This window comes from Phalacrocorax aristotelis, chromosome 8 (genome assembly GCF_949628215.1).
Source record: "Phalacrocorax aristotelis chromosome 8, bGulAri2.1, whole genome shotgun sequence".
NCBI lineage: Eukaryota > Metazoa > Chordata > Aves > Suliformes > Phalacrocoracidae > Phalacrocorax > Phalacrocorax aristotelis.
Window position 1 is genome coordinate 12,613,201 of NC_134283.1, and position 23,029 is coordinate 12,636,229.

The 23,029-nt window shown below is 38.4% G+C and overlaps 1 protein-coding gene across 5 annotated transcripts in view; it reads left to right on the forward strand.

Moving 5' to 3' along the window:
• The window catches only part of ANKRD27 (ankyrin repeat domain 27), a 57,788-nt gene extending 36,833 nt beyond the window's left edge, over positions 1-20,955 (forward strand). For all 5 annotated transcript variants that reach the window (XM_075101441.1, XM_075101443.1, XM_075101442.1 and 2 more), the window contains 11 exons: positions 128-187; positions 303-422; positions 4,689-4,733; positions 9,684-9,806; positions 11,625-11,822; positions 14,539-14,658; positions 15,256-15,417; positions 16,328-16,436; positions 17,786-17,867; positions 18,430-18,502; positions 20,351-20,955. In XM_075101441.1, the coding sequence (XP_074957542.1) occupies positions 128-187; positions 303-422; positions 4,689-4,733; positions 9,684-9,806; positions 11,625-11,822; positions 14,539-14,658; positions 15,256-15,417; positions 16,328-16,436; positions 17,786-17,867; positions 18,430-18,502; positions 20,351-20,626 (1,368 nt within the window). In that variant the 3' untranslated portion in view covers positions 20,627-20,955. The remainder of the gene's footprint in view (positions 1-127; positions 188-302; positions 423-4,688; positions 4,734-9,683; positions 9,807-11,624; positions 11,823-14,538; positions 14,659-15,255; positions 15,418-16,327; positions 16,437-17,785; positions 17,868-18,429; positions 18,503-20,350) is intronic.
• Positions 20,956-23,029: the final 2,074 nt, after the last annotated feature.

A 23,029-nucleotide genomic window follows, 5' to 3' on the forward strand; every position in this document is an offset into this window, starting at 1 on the left:
CAAATGCGTCCTTTTAATCTGCTCAGTCATGATCTGTTACCAATATTAGGTTGTCAGCTAATTTGTGTTTCAGTCAGTAGATTCCTCTTTAAGCGGAGTTACATTGGTTCTCTTTATTTTTATGCAGATTTTGTCATTGATGGAATTAAACTATCTAACGTTTGAAAGAGGACAGAGTGCTTCTGAGGTAACAACCAGTGCAAGTTGCTAAACTTATTTTTGCCTATGTTTAACCTGCTTAATCTGATATGTAATTTTTTTCTGTTTTGTTTTGTTTTGGGTTTTTTTTTGCCAACTTTAAGTCACCACTTAGGTCTCCTCAGCGCTCAGCAGAAACTTTCAGCAGAGGATCATCTGTCTCAAGCCTGTCATCAGCATCAACTGATATAAGGCAAGAAGAAGTAAAAAATAGTTACAAAGAGGTAAGACTGAGGTATAAGTTTTGACAATAAGCAAAGTGAAGGAAGCTAGAAGAGTGATATTTTGCAACGCTGTTTTAAACTGCTTCTTCACAAATAGCTGTCTGCCTGGTTTGGAAAATTATATGCTGCTATCCTCAGGGGCTTGTCATCTCAGTATCTAAACACTTACTTTTGTATGGTATCAACTGCTCTGCTGCTTATTTCTGGGGAAAAATAGGAAGTTTATTTGGAGTAGTTGTTCAGATTTACTGCAGTTAACTACATAATTTGAGAATTTATTGAGGTTTACAATATTATAATGGCAGTCAGTGCCCCAGGGACCTTGCTGTCTTGTCCAGGAATTAAATGCCATTGTTTACAGAATCTGTCAGGGAAAAGAGACTAGTACAGGCATACTGGCAAACAACAAACTGGAATGTTAAGACAAACTTTCAAAATAAGCATAGGAAATTGATTTTGTAACACGTGAAGAAGTACACACTATATACTAAATATCTTGCACATATGTGTTTGCTGTCTTTGCTTTGTAGACACCAACCAAGATGCTGTCCTCTGAATTTTTTCATGTGGGACCTCAGATCCATACTTTCCATTTATCCCCTGCTAAGACTGACATATCACCACTCCTTCTTATGCTTCTCTATTCTCTTCCCAGTCCTCATGTTCTGTTTTCTCCCAAATTGACCTCCTTAGTATTTTTATTTCTCTCAATATCACCTCTACATTCAGATACTTCCTTTTCCTGCTATTAAAAGATTCTTCTCTTGCCAAAAGTTTCTGTTTTCCAAAAATGTCCAAGAAACTCACAGGTGTGAAGTTTGACTGGACAATATTACTTCACACTTCATTATCAGTTACTCTATGAAAGCTTCAGTGTAGGACTGTACCTCCCTGTTTGTACAGAGTCAAGCACTCTAAATAAGGTCTAATGGATGTAAAAGTTCACCTCATAGATTGAGGATTGATTTTTCCTTAAAGGAACATACTTATCACACCCAAGAGCTAAGACTGTAGTTCAAACCAGGGAAAAAGATTAAAGCAGCTTACACCTTAGAGTCTTCGGGTTAATGACCTTCTCCAGTAATCCAGCTTCAGTTAATTTCTCTTTGCCAAGTTTCGCATGGGGTTACTGCTCTTATTCTTACTGAGCAAAAAGGCAAGGGCCTAATCCCGAGGGAGCTTCATGAAGGGAATGCTACTGGAAGTAATGGGAATCTGATAAGGTCAGGTTTCCAGACTTCAAGGCTTAGAGCATTGCTTAAGGGGACGCAGTTAGATCTTTATTAATCAATACTGCTGGTGAATTAAACTCTTCGCTTACATGAGTCAGTCATGGTGTATGTCTTGTATATGGCTTGTTTACAACCTAGAAAAGAGAGAGTAAAAGAGCCAGGCATGTAAATTTGGAACTTCCTCTGTTGGAACTAGTAACTCCTTGCACAATTTCTGCTCAGCAACAGAAAAACTGATCAGGCGAGTGAATTGCAGTAGGTTTGTTTCATCTGTTTTTACATTTAAAGGAAGGTATTTCTGGTCCATGGAGGAGTGAGAAAGCAAACTGGAAAGATGGAGAAAAGCATGTAGTAGGCATTTTGCCCTAAGTACTCTTAATAAATTATCTATAAGCTGCATAACAGATGTTGTATGCTTCTCCACTGCTAGGGCCTGAGGCAGTTTATAGAACCATAAGGAAGTAGTTACTTCTGAAAAGAAATTCTCAGAGCCTGTGGGCCACTTGCTATTACTGCGAGGTACCTTGTATGTGGTAAGACTGGCTCCTGAAAGTGATCAAGACTTTATATTCTCCAGTGACATTGTCCTGTATGATTAGGGGAGATTTATGGGAGGTACAGATCTCCATAGTATATATAGTCAATTTTAGATGTATATGTGTAGAGATTTGGATTTGGCTTACCTAACTTCAGGTGTCTGAAAGACAATTGTCTTGACTTTAGACATCTACTTTCCCTCTTAGTCAGTGGAGAGAAATTGGTACCTCCGGAGAGGAATTAGTCTCAGACATGCTCAGTTTGACCTGAGTTGCACTCAACTGTCATTTGTTGACTGCATTCTGTTCTGTAATTACCAGAGAGGGAGTTTAAATGACTGGGTTAGATTTAGACAGCTAACTTTTAGACTTTCAAAGTTAGGCAAGAGGAGTCCTGCCTTGAGTGCCTAGTGCATGACTTCAAGGAGGTTCACCTTGTATTAGAAAGGTAGTAATAAAATAAAACTTAGCAGCTTTCCTAAAAAGAGATAAAAATGGATGGAGAGATTTAATCTAGCCTCTGATCTTTCATCTGTAGGTGTGTCCTGTTCTTCTGATAAAACCCCGAAGAAAAAGATCAGACCAGTAAAACACAACTTCCATTTAGTCTCATTCTTCCTTCTTTGCTTTACCACACGCTGCTGTCAGTGAGCAAGATAGTAATTTCTAGATAAAGATTGAAATGTGACTGTAGCTGTTACTCCATGACATCTTCAACTTGCAAGATGTTCCTTTCAATATGAAACAACTTTGTTTACACAGCAGCATCTTTGGTGATGATGACAGTGCTAGAATAATTTGCTATAATGCTGAAACAGACTCTTACAGAGCTTATTAAATGATTATTTAACAGTCTGCAGAGGCTGGACAAGTTACCTATTGATAGATAGTACTCGTGGACTCTCCCTGCCCTTTTACTGGCACCTGTCCCATTTCTATCAGGTTAGATCTCAACTCCTTCATGTGAGAACAGAGGATCAGAGGAGAAGTGGGGAGACACGTGCATCTTGTTCTCGTGCTTTCACAAGCAATCAGAGGGATCAGGGGAATGGCATCAGTTCACTGCAGAGCGCCTTCCATCTCTTCTTCCCCCCACTTGCCTCTTTTCCCCCTGCAGAGCTCATAAACAGGAGAATACCTACACCAAGCTGTCATGCTCAGGCATTAGCTGGCCTGAGCGTACACATACTTAATTGGTCTAATGCTGGTCCCATGGAATAACTTTCTGAGTTGAAGAGACTGTTTTTTGCTAATGCATACCCTTTTATACTTATATCTTTTCAGATTTTAAGTAAGAAAACAAATTTCATACTTAAAATCAAGCTAGATTTGTAAATGTTTGGTTTTTAACCTAGGAATAAACCAGTAATGTGCAAATGTGAAGTGTACAGTTGGAAATTATCTTTTTCATCTTAAACTGTTGTTTCTTAAATAGCAAAATAAAACCTGCCATCCTTTGTGCTTCTGGTAGCATGTAGTAGCTCAGCAAGAGTCCAGACAGTGCTAGTGTTTAACAGGGTAGAAATTTGTCTTGAGTAGGGATTTTTAATGTTAGGTTCATGTCATGGTTTAACCCCAGCCAGCAACTAAGCTGCACACAGCCACTCACTCACTTCACCCTGGTGGGATGGGGGAGAGAATTGGAAGACTGAAAGTGAGAAGACTCTTGGGTTGAGATAAAGACAGTTTAATTAAGCAAAAGCCACGCACACAAAGCAAAGCAAAACAAGGAATTCATTCACCCCTTCCCATGGGCAGGCAAGTGGTCAGCCGTCTCCAGGAAACCAGGGCTCCGTCATGCATAATGGTTACTTGGGAAGACAAAGGCCATCACTCCAAATGTCCCCCTTTGCCTTCTTCTTCCCCCCGCTTTATATACTAAGCATGATGTCATATGGTATGGGACATCCCTTGGGTCAGTTGGGGTCAGCTGTCCTGGCTGTGTCCCCTCCAAACCCCTTGTGCCCCCCCAGCCCATTCACTGGTGGGGTGGGGTGAGAGGCAGAAAAGGCCTTGATGCTGTGCAAGCCCTGCTCAGCAGTAACGAAAATATCCCTGAATTATCAACACAGTTTCCAGCACAAATCCAAAACATAGCTCCATACTAGCTGCTATGAAGAAAATTTACTCTGTCCTAGCCAAAACCAGCAGAGTTCACAACAGAAATGCATGGTCAGCTGCTGCTGAAGTGGCATAATAATGTATATCAGCTTACGTGGCTTTGCTTATGTGTGGACTACATGTCCTCTGTTTAGGTAAGTACTGTTTATCTTTAACTAAGCAAGTCAGAGATCATCAAATGGCCACAGGCCTTGCACAGCTTTTGTATTTCATAAAGGAAGAAGGTTTTTCCTTTAAAACTTAATCAATAAATATGAAATGGGTCAGCAGTAATCCTACCACACGAGTGTAGGAGGTTAGTAAAAGACATGGTATTTTCTTTGTATAGCTTAATAACAATACTAACAAAGCAAATAAATTGTTTTCTTCATACATAGGTGGAAAAACTCCTAAGAGCAGTTGCTGATGGAGATTTGGAAATGGTGAGTCTTAGCATGGCTGTTGAATATTATTGAGTTCCAATTTACCTCATTTAAACTGAGGAATTTATTTGGAAATAATATTAAGTGAAGAATGCTTTGGGTAACACCTTCCTTCAGCAACAATTAATCAAAGTCAGCTCATTTTCTACGAAGAATATTCACTCCAAGTCCCCAAATTATTTTACCTACAGTGCTTTAAGGCCCTTTATTTTGACATTTCCATGACCTCTTGCACTAAAGAAATGACCTTAAACTGAATAATTCCTGTGTGAAGGCCTGTTATTTAAAAATGTATCCATAGTCACTTCTAGGAGATGCAAAGAACTTGGGAAGAACAACATTCAGGGCAGGCATGTTGAAAAGAAATATTGGGAGAAAGAGCAATTTAGTTGCTTGCAGGTGCTCAAGCTCACTGACAAACGCTGTCGTTAGATGGGGAGCGTGACGCACTGCAGAACTGTAAAAAGATGTGTACTGAGGTCACAATATTGGGCTGGATATGCAGGCACCACAAAACAAACAAACAAAAAAGACAAAACAGATGAGTTTTCAGGTAAACCTGATTTTTGACAGCACATCCAATAGAAGGTGTTATTACTCCCAGTTGCTTGTTCCTTTGTCACAGAAGTACATCGTACCTTTTCCCATTTGTGAATTGATGCACATGCTTGAGTGGTAGTGCTGTGCATCAGTTCTGGAAATTGAATGGTGGGATTTACAGTTTGTGGTTTGTTGACTTAGGAAACATTCTACTGATACAGTGTTTCTAAATCTAGAAATGCTTTTTGACTCCTAAATTGTCAGGTTCTCTAATGCTTTGACTATTATCTACTCTTTATTGTGTGTTTACTGCAGGAATAATTGTGCATAGGTACTATAAATGAAAAATGGGCTCTTATTTTGTTCGGTGTGATACCTTTTTATTAATATTTCATGCAGAGAGGAAGTTTAGGTGACACCAGTCACTACAGAGAAGTTATCTCAGGCATACAACTTTCCTGTAGCTTGGATTTACCTTCAAATAGATAGCTGATGGTTATAATAATACCAGTTTCAGAGTTAATGTTCTTTAATTTGTGATACTTACCACAGGGCCTTGACATATTTTTTACTCTTGCCTTTTATTCCTGAAAATGTGAACAATAAGGTGCTTCCAATTTTTCCACTGAAAAAACTGAAGATGACATGGAAATCTTTGAAGTTTTGTCTTTGGAAAGGTGTATAAGGCCGTACATTTCTTAATTGTTTTGTAGTTCACAGAACAAAATCATGAACCCATGTGAGAATGCAGGGTTTCTCTGCTGGATACATGTTGAAAAATTTGTTTAGGTGATACATACCAGGAGTTACAGATGCTAATGAAGCATCACACAGTCAAACTAAAATAGGTAATCTGCATCACAAAATACATACCATGTTAATTTTGATTTTAGCATTTTTTATTCAAGTTAGGTGATAGGAACAAATTAATTTATTAACTGATAGAGGAAAGAACTGTTCGGTTGTTAGGTAAATATCATTATCCCAGTTTACAGTGTAACTTACAGCAGTACGTACAGTGGTGATATGTACCACCTTCCTGGCAAGTAGTAAACACGAATGTATTACAATTAACTTTTCACAGATGTTTTGAAAATGTAAACTGCATCATGAAAATATTTAAAGAAAACTAAATGTAGTGCTATAATTTGCTGGAAAATTTGCATCTAGCACTACTTAACAGATATCTGCAATGAAAAGCATATAGAAATCTAACATTCAGGTGACCAAATCACCTTATTTTTTGTGGCTTTACTTTCCACATTACTCAAGTTCATGAAAAACTTAATTATAAAGAGAATTGTCCAATTGGATGGCAAAGGTTACCGCTTGCATATCTATTAAAGAACTACAGATATTTAAAAACTCTTATCGTGTTCTGGCAGCCTGAGGTCTGTTTCCATAGGAACAGAAGCAGCAGTAGGGTCATTAGTGCTGTTGTAGGTTTCTGCTGTGACAGCCGATTGAGCTTTGCAAGAGGAGGCTTGTGCTCTGAAACTGCAGTGCTATGAAACTCGAAGATTTGAAAAAAAATTGTGCTGTGATTGTTCAGGAAGCCAGAAAACAACCTTTGTCATCATTGTAGCACCTGCAAACTTCAAAAGCAAGTATGCTGTAGATGGGAGATAATGGTATTAATGGCACTTACGTTAATTAGCTGACTCAATGGCAACTAATTCTACATTTTGAAAATAAAATATAGCCCACTTTGGTAAATTTTATGTATCTGTAGTAAGAAATAAATATTTTTGGACAGTATGGAGGGAATATCTCTATAGAAAGGATTAAGTGTTATTCCCAAAATATGTTTCAGAGTTATGCAGCAGCTTTTTTTGGGGAGGTTCTCAAACTGTTCTTTGTATGTGTTTAGTGATTGCTGAATTGGTTGAAAATTATTATAGCTCCATTATTGGTGGAGACAATTAAGAGTTGTAACAAAGCCTTTATATGGCTCTATGTCAGTAAGGTATGGTGTAGTAGTAGTCGATACTGCTTAATATCAATTTTCGATCTTTCATTCTTAGTGATTGAATTTGGTGGTCAGGTGTATGCCATGGCTTCTTAGTGACAGATGAACTATTCAGCTTTCAACAGAGATACTTAGATTTAAAGAACAAGCAAATAAAAAACCCCTTTTATTATTTGAGCGGGTTAACACTAGAACAGACCTGGGAGGTTACAGAACCTCTTGTGTTCAAAGTATTTGAGAAGAGATTGGTCAAACTTCTGTCAATGGTACTAAGGAAGAATTGACTTTGCGTCAGTGTACAATACTGGGTTACGTACTCTTCTGAAATTCCTTTCGCCCAGCTAGTCTTGACTTCCCAGTGGAGTGGATATGTGCAAATCCACCACAAAAAACCCACAAATTTCTTGCATAAAATAAACCTTGTGGAGCAGCTAAAAGTCTGGCATGCAGGGTACAGTGGCCCTGGAGTGCTCTGCTAAATATTCCAGGAAGTGTGTTACTCTGCAATGTAAAGAAGGTTTTAGATGACAAGTTAACTGTCAAAGGGAGATTATGGACAATTTCCTGAGATGCTTCAGTGTGTGTCTGCTTGCAAGTGCGTTTAACCTTCTGACCAAAAAACCTTTAAACAAAAAAAATTGGCTATTCCACTGTAATTATAGAGAGGTATGCATGGGAGTAGCATGTTCAGATTTTTGGTGCGACACTGGTGTTGGTATATTCAGAGCTGCATATTTGGATAATGACAGCAGTAGTATTGAGTTGTGATAGAAGAAGGAGAAAGTGTCAGTTGTGAGTGTCTTGGTCAGTCTGTAGGGAAAGGGGGAAGTGAAGTGACAGTACTATTTCTTTTAGACATATACAAATGTAGCAGATAGTAAACCTTCGCTGATCTGGCCTTCCATAAACAAACAAGCTTGAGAGAATATTTCTTTTCACTCCAGAGAACAATGTGGAATTTGCAGGGAAAGTAATACTCCCTGTGAAAAGCATCCCTTTTCTGTCTCAATTATGTTATTCAGAATCAGGTATGTGGCCCTTACTAGTTGCCCTAGGTTTTATTCTAGCGGCATCTGTTTAATTGGGTAGATTATGTCTGTCTGTTTGGTTTCCCAGAGCTACCTTAATGATAAAATCAGAACTTGCTGACAAGTGCGAGAGTAAATACAGTGGGAGGAGCCTGTAGGAAATTGTCCCCATTCTTTTCTTGACTAGCATCTGTAGAGCTCTTGGATAGGTCCACTTCTGCGGCATCAAACCCAACCCACAAATCCAGCAAGATGCTTCTGTCTCAGTTTCAGCAGAAAGTGGTTACTCGATTTTGCTCCATGCCATTGTTCAGTAGGAGGCAAAGGGTTAATCTTTCTTCATGGTGGTATGACAGTGATACATCTTTTGACAGTTCTCTTAAAAGCTGCTAAGAAAAAAAAAAAGAGTAAGTGGAAAACCCTTCACAAGATGATGTGTATTACAGCTGCATACCCAGTATGTAGTCCTGCACTGGGTCTGGGAGGTCCCAGAAGATCTGCAGGAGCTCTGAGAGATCTAGGCTCCACACACATGTGCCCTGATCCTCCTTCTGTCTTGATCTTTGAGCGCCATGATGTTAGCCCTTTTCATGCACCTAGAAGAAGGTGACTGTTAGTGCAGTGTCCCTTGCACTATGAGACCAATCTAATTCCCACTTTTGACTTGGGTTTCTGAAAGACTTGTCTCATTGAGTGTAATACAAACTCAGAACAGATGTCAAGCTTAACATTTCCAGATGGTGTAATAATGGAGACTTAATACAGTCACTGCTAATTCTAAGATGTCTTAGATTACAGTGCATTAATGAATTTCAAAGTAAAAATGTATTTCTTAAACAGCTTTTTTTTGTTGTATAAAATTTAATGTAAAATTAACATGCAGTAAGCGTCACCATTTGCAAATTGCACATGAATGCTCTGAGTCCTAAAACTGTCTTCACTGAAGGGCCTCTCTCTCTCTCAAAAATGAAGCATTGTACACTGAGGAAAAAGTGAAACTGTCAAACTCCTGGGAAGTGACAGACCTAAGAGAAGTCAGTGTCCCTGCAAAGTTTTATATATCAGTTAAATGTCATCATCCTTGTCACTTATGTTTGTAAAAGCAAAAGATGAAACAAAATTTGCGTTGATATGAGTTGGCACAAATCATCTGAGCCAAAAGGATTTGGAGGGTTTGAGAACAGGTGAACACTGAAGTCTTGATGAAGCAGCAGGAAGTAATTTATCATTTAGTTCACTGCTATACTTGGTGAACTTTCTAGCCTGTGGGCAGCTGATGCCAGGAGGCAGCTGTATAGCATCCCTAGATATTCACAAGTGTACATTTGTGAAATCTTACTTGTCTACATATGCAAATTTATTAGGACATCGAACCTTTGGACTCTATAAAGGAGGACTTGCTTTTTATGCCAGGTACGTTACCTCTTGGAATTGATGGAAGAAGACTTAGAAGATGAGGACGACACAGTCAGTACATCAAAAACAGAATTCTGCCATCCGTTATGCCAGTGTTCAAAATGTGGGCCAGCACAAAAGGTTGGAATATTCATTCTGTAAAAATAATAATTTATATTTTTGTAATGTAACTTTTAGCTCTAGGGAAGTAGCATTCATGTTGCCCAACACCTCTGTATCTCTGTTGAAAAAACAAATATATAGAGATCTTAACATAGTTCATCTGATGTAACAAAATTGTTCTCTTTTTAATTGAACTGTAGAAAATTTTGGATACAGGAACAGTATTCAAAGACTTGCTCAATATCTAATGGAATGCAGAAACTTTGCAGTTTTCTTTTAGAATATGTGGACTGCTGTCATTAAGGTTTGGACAACTTTGAATAAATGGGAAAAATCTTTTTCTAAACCTCAGTTTCTCCGGGTTCTCATTTATAGTTTACATTGCTAACTGTCACAGACTATCTACTTATCTGTTAGTAATCAGTTTAGCAAGGAATACCTGCTAATCCTATAATCAATCTAATGCTGATAAAGTCTTTTAATTGCATGACATCTTTTATACAAGCTATATCTAAAACCTCTTCAGAGATTAAATTGCAAAGTCTTCCTTATCAATTGCGAAGACCTCTTTTTCCCGTATTTTTCACAGGCTGCAGAGGAGAATTAGGCTTTACAATACACTTGTTTTTGTTTGGTTTGGTTTTTTGTTTTAATTTAAATAAGGAATGATTCCAGCTTCTTGGAAGTAGAAAACCAATTACTTGCCTTTCAGGAAGAAAACTTATTACTATATCTGAAGGTATACATAGCAGCAAGTCATTGCAAAATAAACCAAAGTATAAATTTTCAGCGTATTGGCTACTTTAAGGTAATGGTATCCATATCACTTAACTGAGAAAATGTGAGATGCCTTAACACTTAACTTCTTCTAAATTTGTCACTGCTACTGTATGTTTATTTTGTGCAGGCTAAGAGTATGCTAGTTGGCCTTAAAAGCTTCACCATCGCACCATTCTCTGGTAACATGTGTCCATGTACCCCAAGTACAGAGATCATGTGCTAAAGATGCCAGAGCCTGAGACCATAAAGTTCATTTTATTGATAACAGGGGAAGGAATGGCATTTGATGTGGAATTTACTTGTATACTGAATGAAAAGTAGAAGGAACTTGTTAACTAGTCTTAACCACTGTGTTAGGTAGGCACACATTTAAAAGCACACTGCGGATAGGTAGAATGACAGATTGTCTACCACTGTAAATGTTAGGCACCTACACAGTTTATGAGAGGAGTAATAAAGGATGTTCTGTACTGCTGTGTAAGCTGTCTTCTAGGTGGTTTCATTATCTTGACTCCCCATGAGAGTCTCTTCTCCGGGCCAGTTTTACTTCCACATGAATAAAATGGATTTTAGTTTTTACCCCTATTACCTCAAGCTTCATGTAGCAGTTAAATAGGTGTGTAGCATCTGTCTCCAAGAGCATGAATGTCTGTATAAATGAAAGTAACTCATAATATTAACACTTACTCTCCATATGTATGAGCATCCTAACAGCTATATAAAAACTGTAAGTTTTACTTCTGTCTCAACCCGTGCTGCTTCAGCCTTTTTAAAATATCATTAATACTTTGCCTGGAATTTCTCTGTATGAAGCTGTCATGCTGGAAGAAAAGAGAGAAAAATGAACCTCATTGTCCTGTTGAAAAATACTACTAAGCTGTTGTGGTTTACTAACTCTTTTCCTGAAGGTCTCAAATTAGGTTCTGTGGCAGAAGGAAGATTTTGTAATGTTCATCTACCTGTTTTGTATATACCTAGTAGGTATTTGGCTGCTTTTTGGTTAACGGAAAGTAGCTTGATTAATTATATAGTTTTGTTGTGTATTTTCCTCAACAGAAATTTGCGAGGATCTCAGCTAACGGACTTGGAATAAATGTGTCAAACCAAGACGGTTTTACCCCATTGCATATGGCTGCACTGCATGGGCACTCTGAACTTGTCTCTCTCTTGTTGAAACATGGAGCCAGTATCAGTGCCAAGAATGCAAAACACGCAGTTCCTCTTCATCTAGCCTGCCAGAAAGGTCACTTCCAGGTAACTGAGCCTCTTCATAAACACAAGCTATTTAACACTTAACCACCAACAGAAAGCTGTTTTGTGAAATTATCAACAAATTACCAAAAAGACTAAACTGGTAACAGTGAAAATAGTTTGGTGATTCTGGTTTTTCTTTCAGTGTCTAAAATCTCCAGATGTAAAAGGGATCTTTCAACTGAAACAGTTTCAGTAGGCACCATTTCTTTCTAAATGACCTAAAATAATGGTTTAATGAAAGTGCTGCAAATAGCTACTGTTGTACATCAAACACTTTAAAAATACCTTGTGCAGCTGAATCTTCCTGTGTATTTTCTCTCCGTCCCTTCTATTCAACAAGGTTATGTGTACATGGGTTGATACAGTGGACTTTGTATCTTCAGCTGCCACAGTATTAAATATTTACTGTATCTTCAACTCATTTAAGGCGATTACGAGCCAAGTGGAGTTCTGGGGATAGGAGAAAGCCTCATCCCTGACTTCAAATCACAGAATCACAGGTTGGAAGGGACCTCAGGGATCATCTAGTCCAACCTTTCTAGGAAAAGCACAGTCTAGACAAGATGGCCCAGCACCCTGTCCAGACGACTTTTAAAGGTGTCCAACGTGGTCAAGTCAACCACTTCCCTGCGGAGATTATTCCAATGGTGACTGTCCTCACTGTGAAAAATTTTCCTCTCGTGTCCAATCGGAATCTCCCCAAGAGCAATTTGTGTCCGTTCCCCCTTGTCCTCTCCACGTGACTCCTTGTAAAAAGGGAGTCTCCATCTTCTTTGTAGCTACCCCTTAAATACTGGTACATGGTGATGAGATCCCCTCTGAGCCTCCTTTTCTCAAGGCTGAACAAACCCAGTTCTCCCAGCCTATCCTCATACGGCACGCTTCCCAGTCTTTTGATCATCTTGGTGGCCCTTCTCTGGACCCCTTCCAGCCTGTCCACATCCTTTTTGTACAGCGGGGACCAGAACTGAACACAGTACTCCAGGTGTGGCCTGACAAGTGCTGAGTAGAGTGGGATAATGACTTCTTTCTCTCTGGTGGTGTTGCCCTTTTTGATGCAACCCAGCATCCTGTTGGCCTGCTTGGCCACAGCAGCACACTGTTCACTCATGTTGAGCTTCCTGTCCACCAGGACCCCCAGGTCCCTTTCCACAGAGCTGCTCTCCAGCCAGGTGGATCCCAGTCTGTGCTGCACTCCTGGATTATGTTTTCCCAGGTGCATGACCTTACACTTGTCCTTGTTGAACTTCATAAGGTTCTTGCTGGCCCACTCCTCCAGCCTATCCAGATCTCCCTGCAGAGCAGCTCTCCCTTCCGGAGTGCCTACTTCCCCACTCAACTTGGTGTCATCAGCAAACTTCATCAGGCTACACTTGATCTCGTTATCCAGATCACTTATAAAGATATTGAATAACATTGGGCCCAGTATCGATCCCTGGGGGATTCCACTAGTGACAGGTTGCCAGTTTGAGAAAGAGCTATTTACCACCACCCTTTGGGTGTGGCCCGTCTGCCAGTTCCCCACCCACTGCACAGACCACTTCTCTAGGCCATAACACATCAATTTTCTCCAGGAGGAGACTGGGGGTGACTGTATCAAAGGCCTTGGAGAAGTCCAGGTAGACAATGTCCGCTGCCTGCCCCATGTTAACCAGGCCAGTCACTTTGTCATAGAAGGCCACCAGGTTTGTCAAGCACCATCTGCCTTTAGTGAAGCCATGTTGGCACTTCCGAATCACATGCGTCATTTGACTTGTGATGGCCCCCAGGAGGATTCATTCCATAACTTTCCCAGGGACTGAAGTAAGGCTGATGGGCCTAGAGTTACCCGGCTCGTCCCTTGAGCCCTTCTTGTAGATAGGGGTAACACTTGCCTTCCTCCAGTCCTCTGGGACATCCCCCGCTCTCCATGACTTCTCAAAGATTATGGAGAGCGGCCTTGCAATGATGTCAGCCAGCTCTCTCAACATCCTCGGGTGGATGTTGTCAGGGCCCATTGATTTGTAGGGGAAGTATAAGCGGTGTGAAGGAGAAGCATGAGGTGGTATGGGGAGGATATCAATACAGGAGGGAGAGTAAATGAGATGGCAAAAATAATGACGGTGAGAAAGCAGTTGCAGACATGCAAATGGGAATATGCAGATAAGTGGGAAACTAGGGTTCTAAGAGTAAGGACCTGAGGACTGTAAGAGGAAAAAAATTGTGAGAATTTTGAAGATGATGGGGAGACAAAGCACTAGGGAAGCAAGAAGAAAGAATACAACTCAAACTTGTAGGTTAATGAAGGTTAGGTTATGGGGTATGTTCACGAACATGAAGAACGCCTTCCAAGTATTCTGATGAGTTTGGGAAGTGGGGAAGGAGTTTGGAAGCACCACTGTTTGTGTGTGCGTTTGCTTTTGATGTTTTGTTAAGTTATTGATTATGTAAGTTTTTCACATACCTCGAGTTTTGTTTTCTGGCCTTTCTTTCAGTTGCTTAAAGTTTTTTTTCCAAGTCTGTGGTAAAATATGGAAATTAGTATGATAGGAGGGGATGCTTGTGGTTGTCATCTGTTTGGCAAAGATGAGACTTGTTTTCTCCATCCTTTTTCTTCCATTTCTTTTTCATTCTAGATCTCAAAAAAAAAAAAAATTTAAAAAAAAAAGGAGGGGAGGATTTCACTGCATGATTATGGTTAGCTGGTATCTTAAAGAGTTGTTACTTCTTTCAATAGGTGGTAAAGTGTCTGATGGATTACAATGCTAAACAAAATAAAAAGGATATATACGGAAATACTCCTTTAATTTATGCATGCTTGAATGGTCAGTATGAGACTACTGCCTTGTTGTTGCAGGTAAGATCACTGAAAACAGAATATTCAGAATAGTATTTCTTACATGATGTCTGCATTTATCTAGTACTCAGGATCAGTACTTTTATTTACACATTTCTCTGTCAAAACTATCTGGGGAAAAAATAAGAGTATGATTTGCTATCTCACTCGTTTCAATCCCTTGCCTTCCCTTCATGTTTTTTTATTAGATAAATATTACTTTACTGTTGCACAGCTAGCTGTTTTAATGGAACTTTTCTGTGGCAGATGTTAGGTTTTCTTGCTTATGATTCTATTGCATAGGGTTTTTTGAGTTTTTTGTGATTCTTTTTTCTTTTAATATCTCTTAAAACTTGGAATATGTAGTAGATACATGCAAAAATGAAATCCATTATATATGGCTATGAGAGAGGGGGAAATAATATGATCAGGTGGCCTACTGTTGAACTGGTGATTGCTAGCATATGCTTTCTGTGTTCGTATACAGCTACTAGGCTTCTGTGGCATTGTTCTCATTCATACATTGAAAATAAAAGGAGAGAAAAACAGAGGAGTAATGTGGTATCTCCATTCCATGCTACCCTGTCTTTATAACTTCAATTTTATCTTGCTGTCCAGCATGGAGCTTCTGTTAACCTTTCTAATGCCAAAGGAAATACAGCACTGCACGAGGCCGTGATAGGAAAGAACGAAGCCCTGGTAGACTTGCTACTCCAGAATGGTGCACTGACACACATAAGGAACGAAAGGAACTGTACCCCTGCAGACTGTGCCGAGCCGGTGAGTGCAGAAAGCTCATTTCTAAGGTTAGATTTTCCTAAAGTTCCCTGTGCGTAATGTAGGAAAGAAAACAAATACAATTATTTGTCACAACAATATTTGCCAAGGCTTCTGTATTTAACAATTATGCGTGATATAAAGACTTAAGGTGCCTGTTTATTGTACAACATACAATATGACACCAGTAGTATATGAGATCTGTTGCATTTCTAAAACAAGTTATTCTAGACAAAAAGGATGAGTCTAGAAAGAGTGAAAGCACATCCATGAATAAAAATGGCATTAAGATCTATGCTGGTAATGCCAGAGAGAGCAGAAGAAATGTTGAATGTAGAAAAATGAATGACTTTCACTAATCAGTTACACTGCTAGCAATCTTTCTTGTTCCACCCAGCATCTTCTTCTCTTTATGCCTTATGATACCTTTTATGTTGTCATCAATAACTCTGACCTTCTGCTTTAGTAATAGCAAAAACATAATATGAAACCTTAAATTATAAATAATTATTTCACTCTTTAAATTATTGGATTCACGGTCCCTATCTTTATTGGCTTAAACAGCCTCTGAGATGTAGTGTAATGACCACAAAATTCTGTTCTGAATCAATTTTAGTATGTGTATTACCGTTTAAACTGAAATTAGCTTAGCCATAAACAACACAGGTTAAAGTAATAGGTCAAGACTACATCATCACTGCTCCGATACAGCGCAACTTGTGGAACGCTGATTTTGTCCCTGCCCAAATTGATACAATTTAAAGTTTGTGTTTATAATGAGGTATTTTTGTGTGCGTTACATTCATTTTGGCATCAATTAATTAACACATTCTGCATAGACTAGAATCCTAAATTGTACTGATGTTTTTCTTTTTCTTTAATAATGGTGAAAATGGGAAATTTAAAAATTAAGAATTCAAATATCATTAAGTTGCTGGAAACAGCACCAAGCTATGTGCCTACATCAGCAGAGAGAGAAAAGGAATGTGAGCAGCATGCTACTATCAAGATAAGAAGAAAAGGTACATGTCATATTTCCACTGGTATGAATAAAAAGGGATTTAAGAATTCACGTGTGACTACATATAATTAAAGGACAGACAACTATTTTGCATATTTATTACTGGTAACACCTAAAATACTATAACTAAATGCAGCAGACTTTGTGTTATATTCATGACGTGGCTGCAAACTCAGTTTTCACTTTTTTGGTGCGTGGGAGGGAGATTTTACATACAAAAACATTTGAAGTTAAGAAGCATGCCATATTTGAGATTATATAATTAGCCATGTAATAATTGTCCATTTCAGTGCAAAGTAAAACAGATTAATTTAAATCACATCTAGTTGTCATTTAGTTTGCCCTAAAACAGGTTAGGGAGTGATCTTTCCATGGGTTACTGTCTCTCGTGTTATGGGACAGGAATAAGAGCTAACTGTCTAAACTGTTAAGCACTGTTTGCAAAAGAATGTCTTTCAGTAAATGGCCACATATAGTACAGTCTAAGCACATATGTTGAGACACATGGTACAGTTTGACAATACAGCTGAGCTGATGTAATGACTTACTGCCACTTGAAAGAGATGATGTTACTCACCGTCCATCCTCACCTCTTCCCTCTCGCCCTCAGCTTCTGGTCTTGCTTATCCACTACTTTCCTTATGCTGGTTCAGAAGTATTACAGATTGATTTTCAAGCTGATAGTGTTCACCAGCCTGGGGCGAGGGGTGTACCAAGTTTTGTGGTGAGCTAGACAACTCAGCATAGTAAAGGACCCGCTGCCATCAGCACCGTGGAAAGACGACAGTGAGGCTGCATGAGCAGGAATTAGGGAAGATGAGGAGTGGGAGTGCCCATTTCAGCATCCATGAATTTTAGTTAGGCTTTTCAAAATAACTCTTGCCTGCTTCCCTGGGAAACACTGTGAATGTTTCATTAATACAAAACTAAAATTAATCACAGTATCCTGATGCCAAAGATTGATATAATCCTTTCAAATATTACACAGTACTAAAAGAACAACAGAAGACATGAGTAGGTAGTATTAATGAAGAGGTGGTACAGCATCTGTGTGTTAGTTAATTCAGGCTTGTCAAAATTGGAATTAAGGGCCTCAAAGTCCAGAATTACATGGTCTCTTCAGAAGCTTGGCCAGTCATGCTAATCTGATGAATACCTACTCCTGTGACTTAAAATGCTTTAAAATCTCCAGAGATAAATTGCAACTCTGATTCAGGTTATTACTATTAGAGTTACTGTAAGATTTTAAATCTGATGTCAGTAGATACCACTTTTCATTCAGAACTGTGTTTTTTAATTCTTAAGCATGACTCAATTGTAATTTTAGCTGCCTGTTCTTTTAAACCCTAGTGGATTCTAAGCCATGTGAGAAAGCTGGTGATCCCATAAGCAGACAACTTCAACTGGTCCAATCAATTAACAGATTTAACAAGTAAGCATAGAAGCTTCCTCAGAAGTAAGTTTATTGCTTCCCATAAGTGAACAAAAAGTACAACCTTTAATAGAGCCCAAAAGTGGGTCAAGCATTGTTACACATCACATATGACTAATTCGACAGTAGATGTTAATCCTCCAAGGCACGCACATTCATATCACCAGACAGATGTTCTAGGCATGACATACTCACTGTGGTGACAGCAGTGATGTGCTGTGCAGTGGGAGGGAAGATCTGGCTGGCAGAGGAGCCCTTGCAAATGTATTTAAAATTGTTTTTGGCTAATACTTGGTGTACCGTAAGTTAAGAATTTCAAAGCCAGACCGTTTTAAAAATATTATCTTAGTGCTTCATGCAATGGTTAGTGTTTGCCTAGGATCTTTTTAAACGTTAATGTATATTCTGTAATAAAATACAGGGAATACTAGTAGGCTGTCATTTTGAGGTCAGGTAGTAGCCTTTCTATGTTAAGATAGTGCCACCTCGTGGGTTTTCTTTGGTTGGACGTTTGTGGAAAGATGTACATAGTTAAATTTAATTTCTTTAACATATTTTTTAGAGCAAAACACTTACGGAGAACAATAACAAGAGATAAAAGTGTCCCTAATTTTGACTATCAGTTATTGCATCAGGTAGGTGGAAATACTTGCTTGAATTACTTGTGTAATACGGCAAATCGGTTTGTTTTGTCTGCTGTTAATATAGATACATGTAACGGGAAAGTTTTTTTTTGCTAGTGGTGGTCAGAGAATCCCAAAAGTTCTGACCTGTCTGCTAAATTGTTAATGTTTCATCATTGCTCAAACTTCAATGGTGCTTCTATAACACCTCTTAAACATCTTATTCTTACTTTCATACCCCTTAGGACTTTTATTGCAGGCTTCATCTCTGTATTGTTTTCTGTGTAACATCTAGCAAAACCTAGGTTATGCCAAGGCTTGAAAATCTCCTACAGCTTATCAGAGCTGTAGCCAAGCAGAGATACAAGGGAAGAATTTACAAGAGAAAAATTTTTCTGTTGATTAGAATTGGGGGTTGCATGGTAAGTCTGCTTGTAGGAGGAGCTTGTTTGCATGGGTAATAGCAAACTGTCTGTTGTGTTGCCAGCTGTGACACAAATGCATGTAATCCATTCATCTGTGGTTGGGGGCACTGTGGCGCCCTACGCCAGTCTGACTGTTGGCTGCTGCCCTCCACCCAGAGCACATGCTCCCTCGTCCTCCTTTACACTGGCTTTGACTCTCACTGGACCTTCTGCCAAGCCATTTCAGCATACTAAATCAAGAGGAAAACTAACCTATTCAAAAGAAAACAGTTTTCTGCCAGGTTAGTTCAGTAGCTGCACATTATTAGACTGACATAGCCTTGGAAATGCAGCCTCTGCCACTCATCTCCACCTAGAAAATGGAATACTGTTCTATTTCATAGAGCCCTTATGAGATTTAACATTTGCAAAGAGCCTTGAAAATGCCAAATTAATGCTATAGAACTGTAATATTTTATTAATTCTTACTAGTATTAATGGTAATATCCCACTATTTAATTAAATGTGGGATTTAGGTTTTATACTTGTGGATCGCTGAAGGCAGTATGTCATGCAAGTACAGCAGGTGTCAGAAAACTAATATGCGACTATGATACACAGCACTTAACCATGTGCAACCATCATGGCTTTGTGAATTTACAGGTTATACAGCTCTAAATTGCCAGTGGGTTTAAACATGTATAATCTCCATCTGAAACATTTTCAAGACTGTTGCCATTATTTCAATAAAGGGCTATCATAATTAATGTCTGCCTTTAGTTCTTATCTTTAAAAAATCTGCTGTTAGCATGCTTGGATTCTCTTTTTTCTCTTAGTTATTTTAACATTTGCAGAGCAGACAGTAATCAAGGAGAGCCACGCACTCTGAAAAGGAAAAATCAGGAGCAGATATGGAAATGGAAGATAAGAATAGTTGGAATAACCAAAGAGTCTTTAAGGGGAGTGGGGAGGGTGGGTGTCTCTTCCCTGGCACATAAGATCTGTAAGCAGGGATTTTTTGCTTCTGCCTTCAGCAGTGCCTGGTTGTGCCTGTCTGTATTGCTATTTACACCTTTCTAATTGGCAAAAGAAGTGGCTGTTTATTTCAAGTACCTCGAGACTTGCATTACAAAAGGTATTTAGAAGAGATAGGATGATACTGGGATAGTGCAGTGAAAATAAGTTTTGGAATGCCTTCATTATCTTTTCAGTTCTGGTACTGATGCATGTACAGCCTGGGGCTGGCTGGCTGGCCTCTTCTTTTCTTGTATGTAGACCAAATATAATTACTGTCCTACAAAGTATGATATTTTTAATCCTTGGCTTTGTTCTCCATATAAAGAATACAATGAAATTAATGTGATAATTATATTCAAGAAACACTATATTCATTTTACTTCTTTGTAATGAAGGAATTAGACAATGCTTTTAACGCAGCATTTTTCTACCCTCACAGTTAGCTATTAAAAGCTTTGATAAAACCAAGTTAAAATCTGTTGAAACGCTGGACCAGAGCAAAGTTAAGATGACTGACGCAGGATGCAGTGGTGAGTTTGTGAAACATGACGACATGATAGAAGTTCCTCACAGGAGTAAAATAATGCACCGAAGACACACTGTTAATGTGCCGCTTTCAGCAGATAATGTCATCGATAATAGTTTATCCAGCCCGAGAAATCCAAGTATTTCACAGTCAAGAGACTGCTGTGATGACTTGCTTTCAAAACATTGACAAGGAAGTGTGAATTTTATGTCAAAAACTGAGGAACTAGGCGATGTTAATTTCAGTAACCCTTCACTGTGTATCAAAGAATTCAGTGACGCTTGCAAGCCTGCCTTCGGAACAGAACAGAAGGACAACTCTTCACCAGAAACAGAATGTTACTAGTACGGACGAAGATCGAATCCTCTGTTTATGTTGGAGGTAACTACACAGCCAGATCGTTATTGATCTCAACAAACAGGGACGTACTGAGATGTAGACAGCAAAATTACTTTCCTATTCTGCTTAGCACTTATTAAAAAAAAATTATATGTAACAGTAAACCAAATGAAACCCTGTATTGTATTTTTCAGCCACCCACTTTGTTTTTAAAAGTCTTTGAATAATTTTTGCGTTTTCAGTTTTTATCACTACATTGGATAACTATATATAAATATATATATTTATAAAGGTATATTGGATAACAAGGTATTTATTGCCAGAGGTAACTGAAATGTCTCTATTTTTATTGTAATGTTACAAACCATTATAGTATATATTTCTGTATATTTCAGTAGCTAGGAAAACAATTGTAACATCTGTGATGCCACATTAGAAATTTATACATGCTATTAATGTGAAGGGATGTAATCCTTGCTAATTTCTTTGCAACGCTTCCCTGTATTGGATCAGCAATATCAAGTTCTTATACAGGAGCCAAGATACTGAGAAAAAGTGGAGAGCCCTTGACAAACATAAACTTTGGACTCGCTGTTTGCAGCCTAATTAAAAAAAACACATGCAGAAGTAAGCATGTATGAGGACACACAAAATTGTTTTACCCACATCCCCTCCCAAAGCAAGTCCTGCTAAAATGCACAAATTTTCGTGGTTTTGAACGTGGGCAACATCTGCAGACAAAACTGCTGCTTAGAATCCTGCTCTGGACTGCTCTTTAAAAAGGTGAAATTCCAGTTACGAAGGGTACTTCTCACATCAGTAAGCATGTGTTGGAATAAGCCAAGTATTACCCCAGTCCTAGAGGTGATCACTGGAGAATTGAAAGCTCCCAGGTAACTGAAATGGCTGCTTAGATTTGGACTTCATTTTCTACTGTTTCAGTTATGGTAGGAAAATGTGTAAATAGCATAAGCCAGGTTTCTAAGTGCAGTATTTTATTCTTGGCTCATCACATCCAGCTTTCATTTTATTTCATAAACTGTATGAATAATTCTATTTCTTTTAACTGTGGTATTAGTAAACTGTCTGGCAGAGTACAAAGCTGGAATACATACTGTTGATTTTTTTCAAATAACTTTTTCATCTAAGAGGCAAAATGTGCAATAAGTGCGCATATGGACATTTGGAGATGAGGGTCATGTGTTTATTTTTCTAATAATTTATGAGTTCACCTGATTTTCTAATGTGCCTTGGATTTGTGCCAAATGATGGAAAGAAAGGACTAGTAAAACAACTCTTGAAAATGCTGTTTTCTTTGTGTGTGTTTTTCAAAGCATTGAGTCTTCTACACAGATTTCCTTGCTTTTGTTTCTGTAGGCATTTGAAGGCTTCACCTTGTGTCTGTGTGTAAATTGAGGGATCTGTTGGAATTCACTCTCAAGTTCAATATGACCTTCTTCCCTCCTACATTCATGGATTACTATTATTAGGTTGTGTGGTTTTGGATTTAAGGCATAGAGGTGTACAATATAAAATTGTTAGTGAAACCTAATGTTTTCACGTAACTTCCTTCTCTAGCTCCATTAAAAAAGTGGGATGGATGTTCAGCTATTGCAAGCCAAAAGACCAAGAGGAAAGAGATACGAACTAGGTTTTTTTCTTCTTGTGACACTACAAAGATGACCTAGGGTAAGTCACTTATCCTTAACTGTAGCGCAGATAACTTAGATACTACTGACAAAGTTCACTTGTAGCTTAAACTTTCATAGATCTGACTTCCAGGCTACACACTAAGAATTTTGCTTGTATTTACATTACACTATGTATTTAAATGATTCTTAAGACTTCTTGATGACATGGATGAGAAAAAACAGTTTATGAACTTTTTAATACTGGTGATACTGTGCTACAGAGTGTAAGTATGGAATATACTGCTGTAACTACTAAAAGTGAGTTAGTACTGAACTCAGTGTCTTTGTGCTAAGTCTTTTTTTTCTTGACCCTTAATAAGCATAGTATCGTTAAATAGCTTTGGAAACAGGTTTTAAGATAGCTTATTAAACTACTTTTGGAAGGTTTAGAGATACGTATCAGAGGATGTGAACTCTGAATTTAGTTACTTGCATTTTTTCTAATAAAAACAAATTTTGAATACAACAGGTTATGGAAAACAACTTGTTCGGTACTGTTACATTTTAGGCATAAAAAGTGTTTTGTTGTATTGTATGCAAGTGATGCAACAGCTTGCATCGA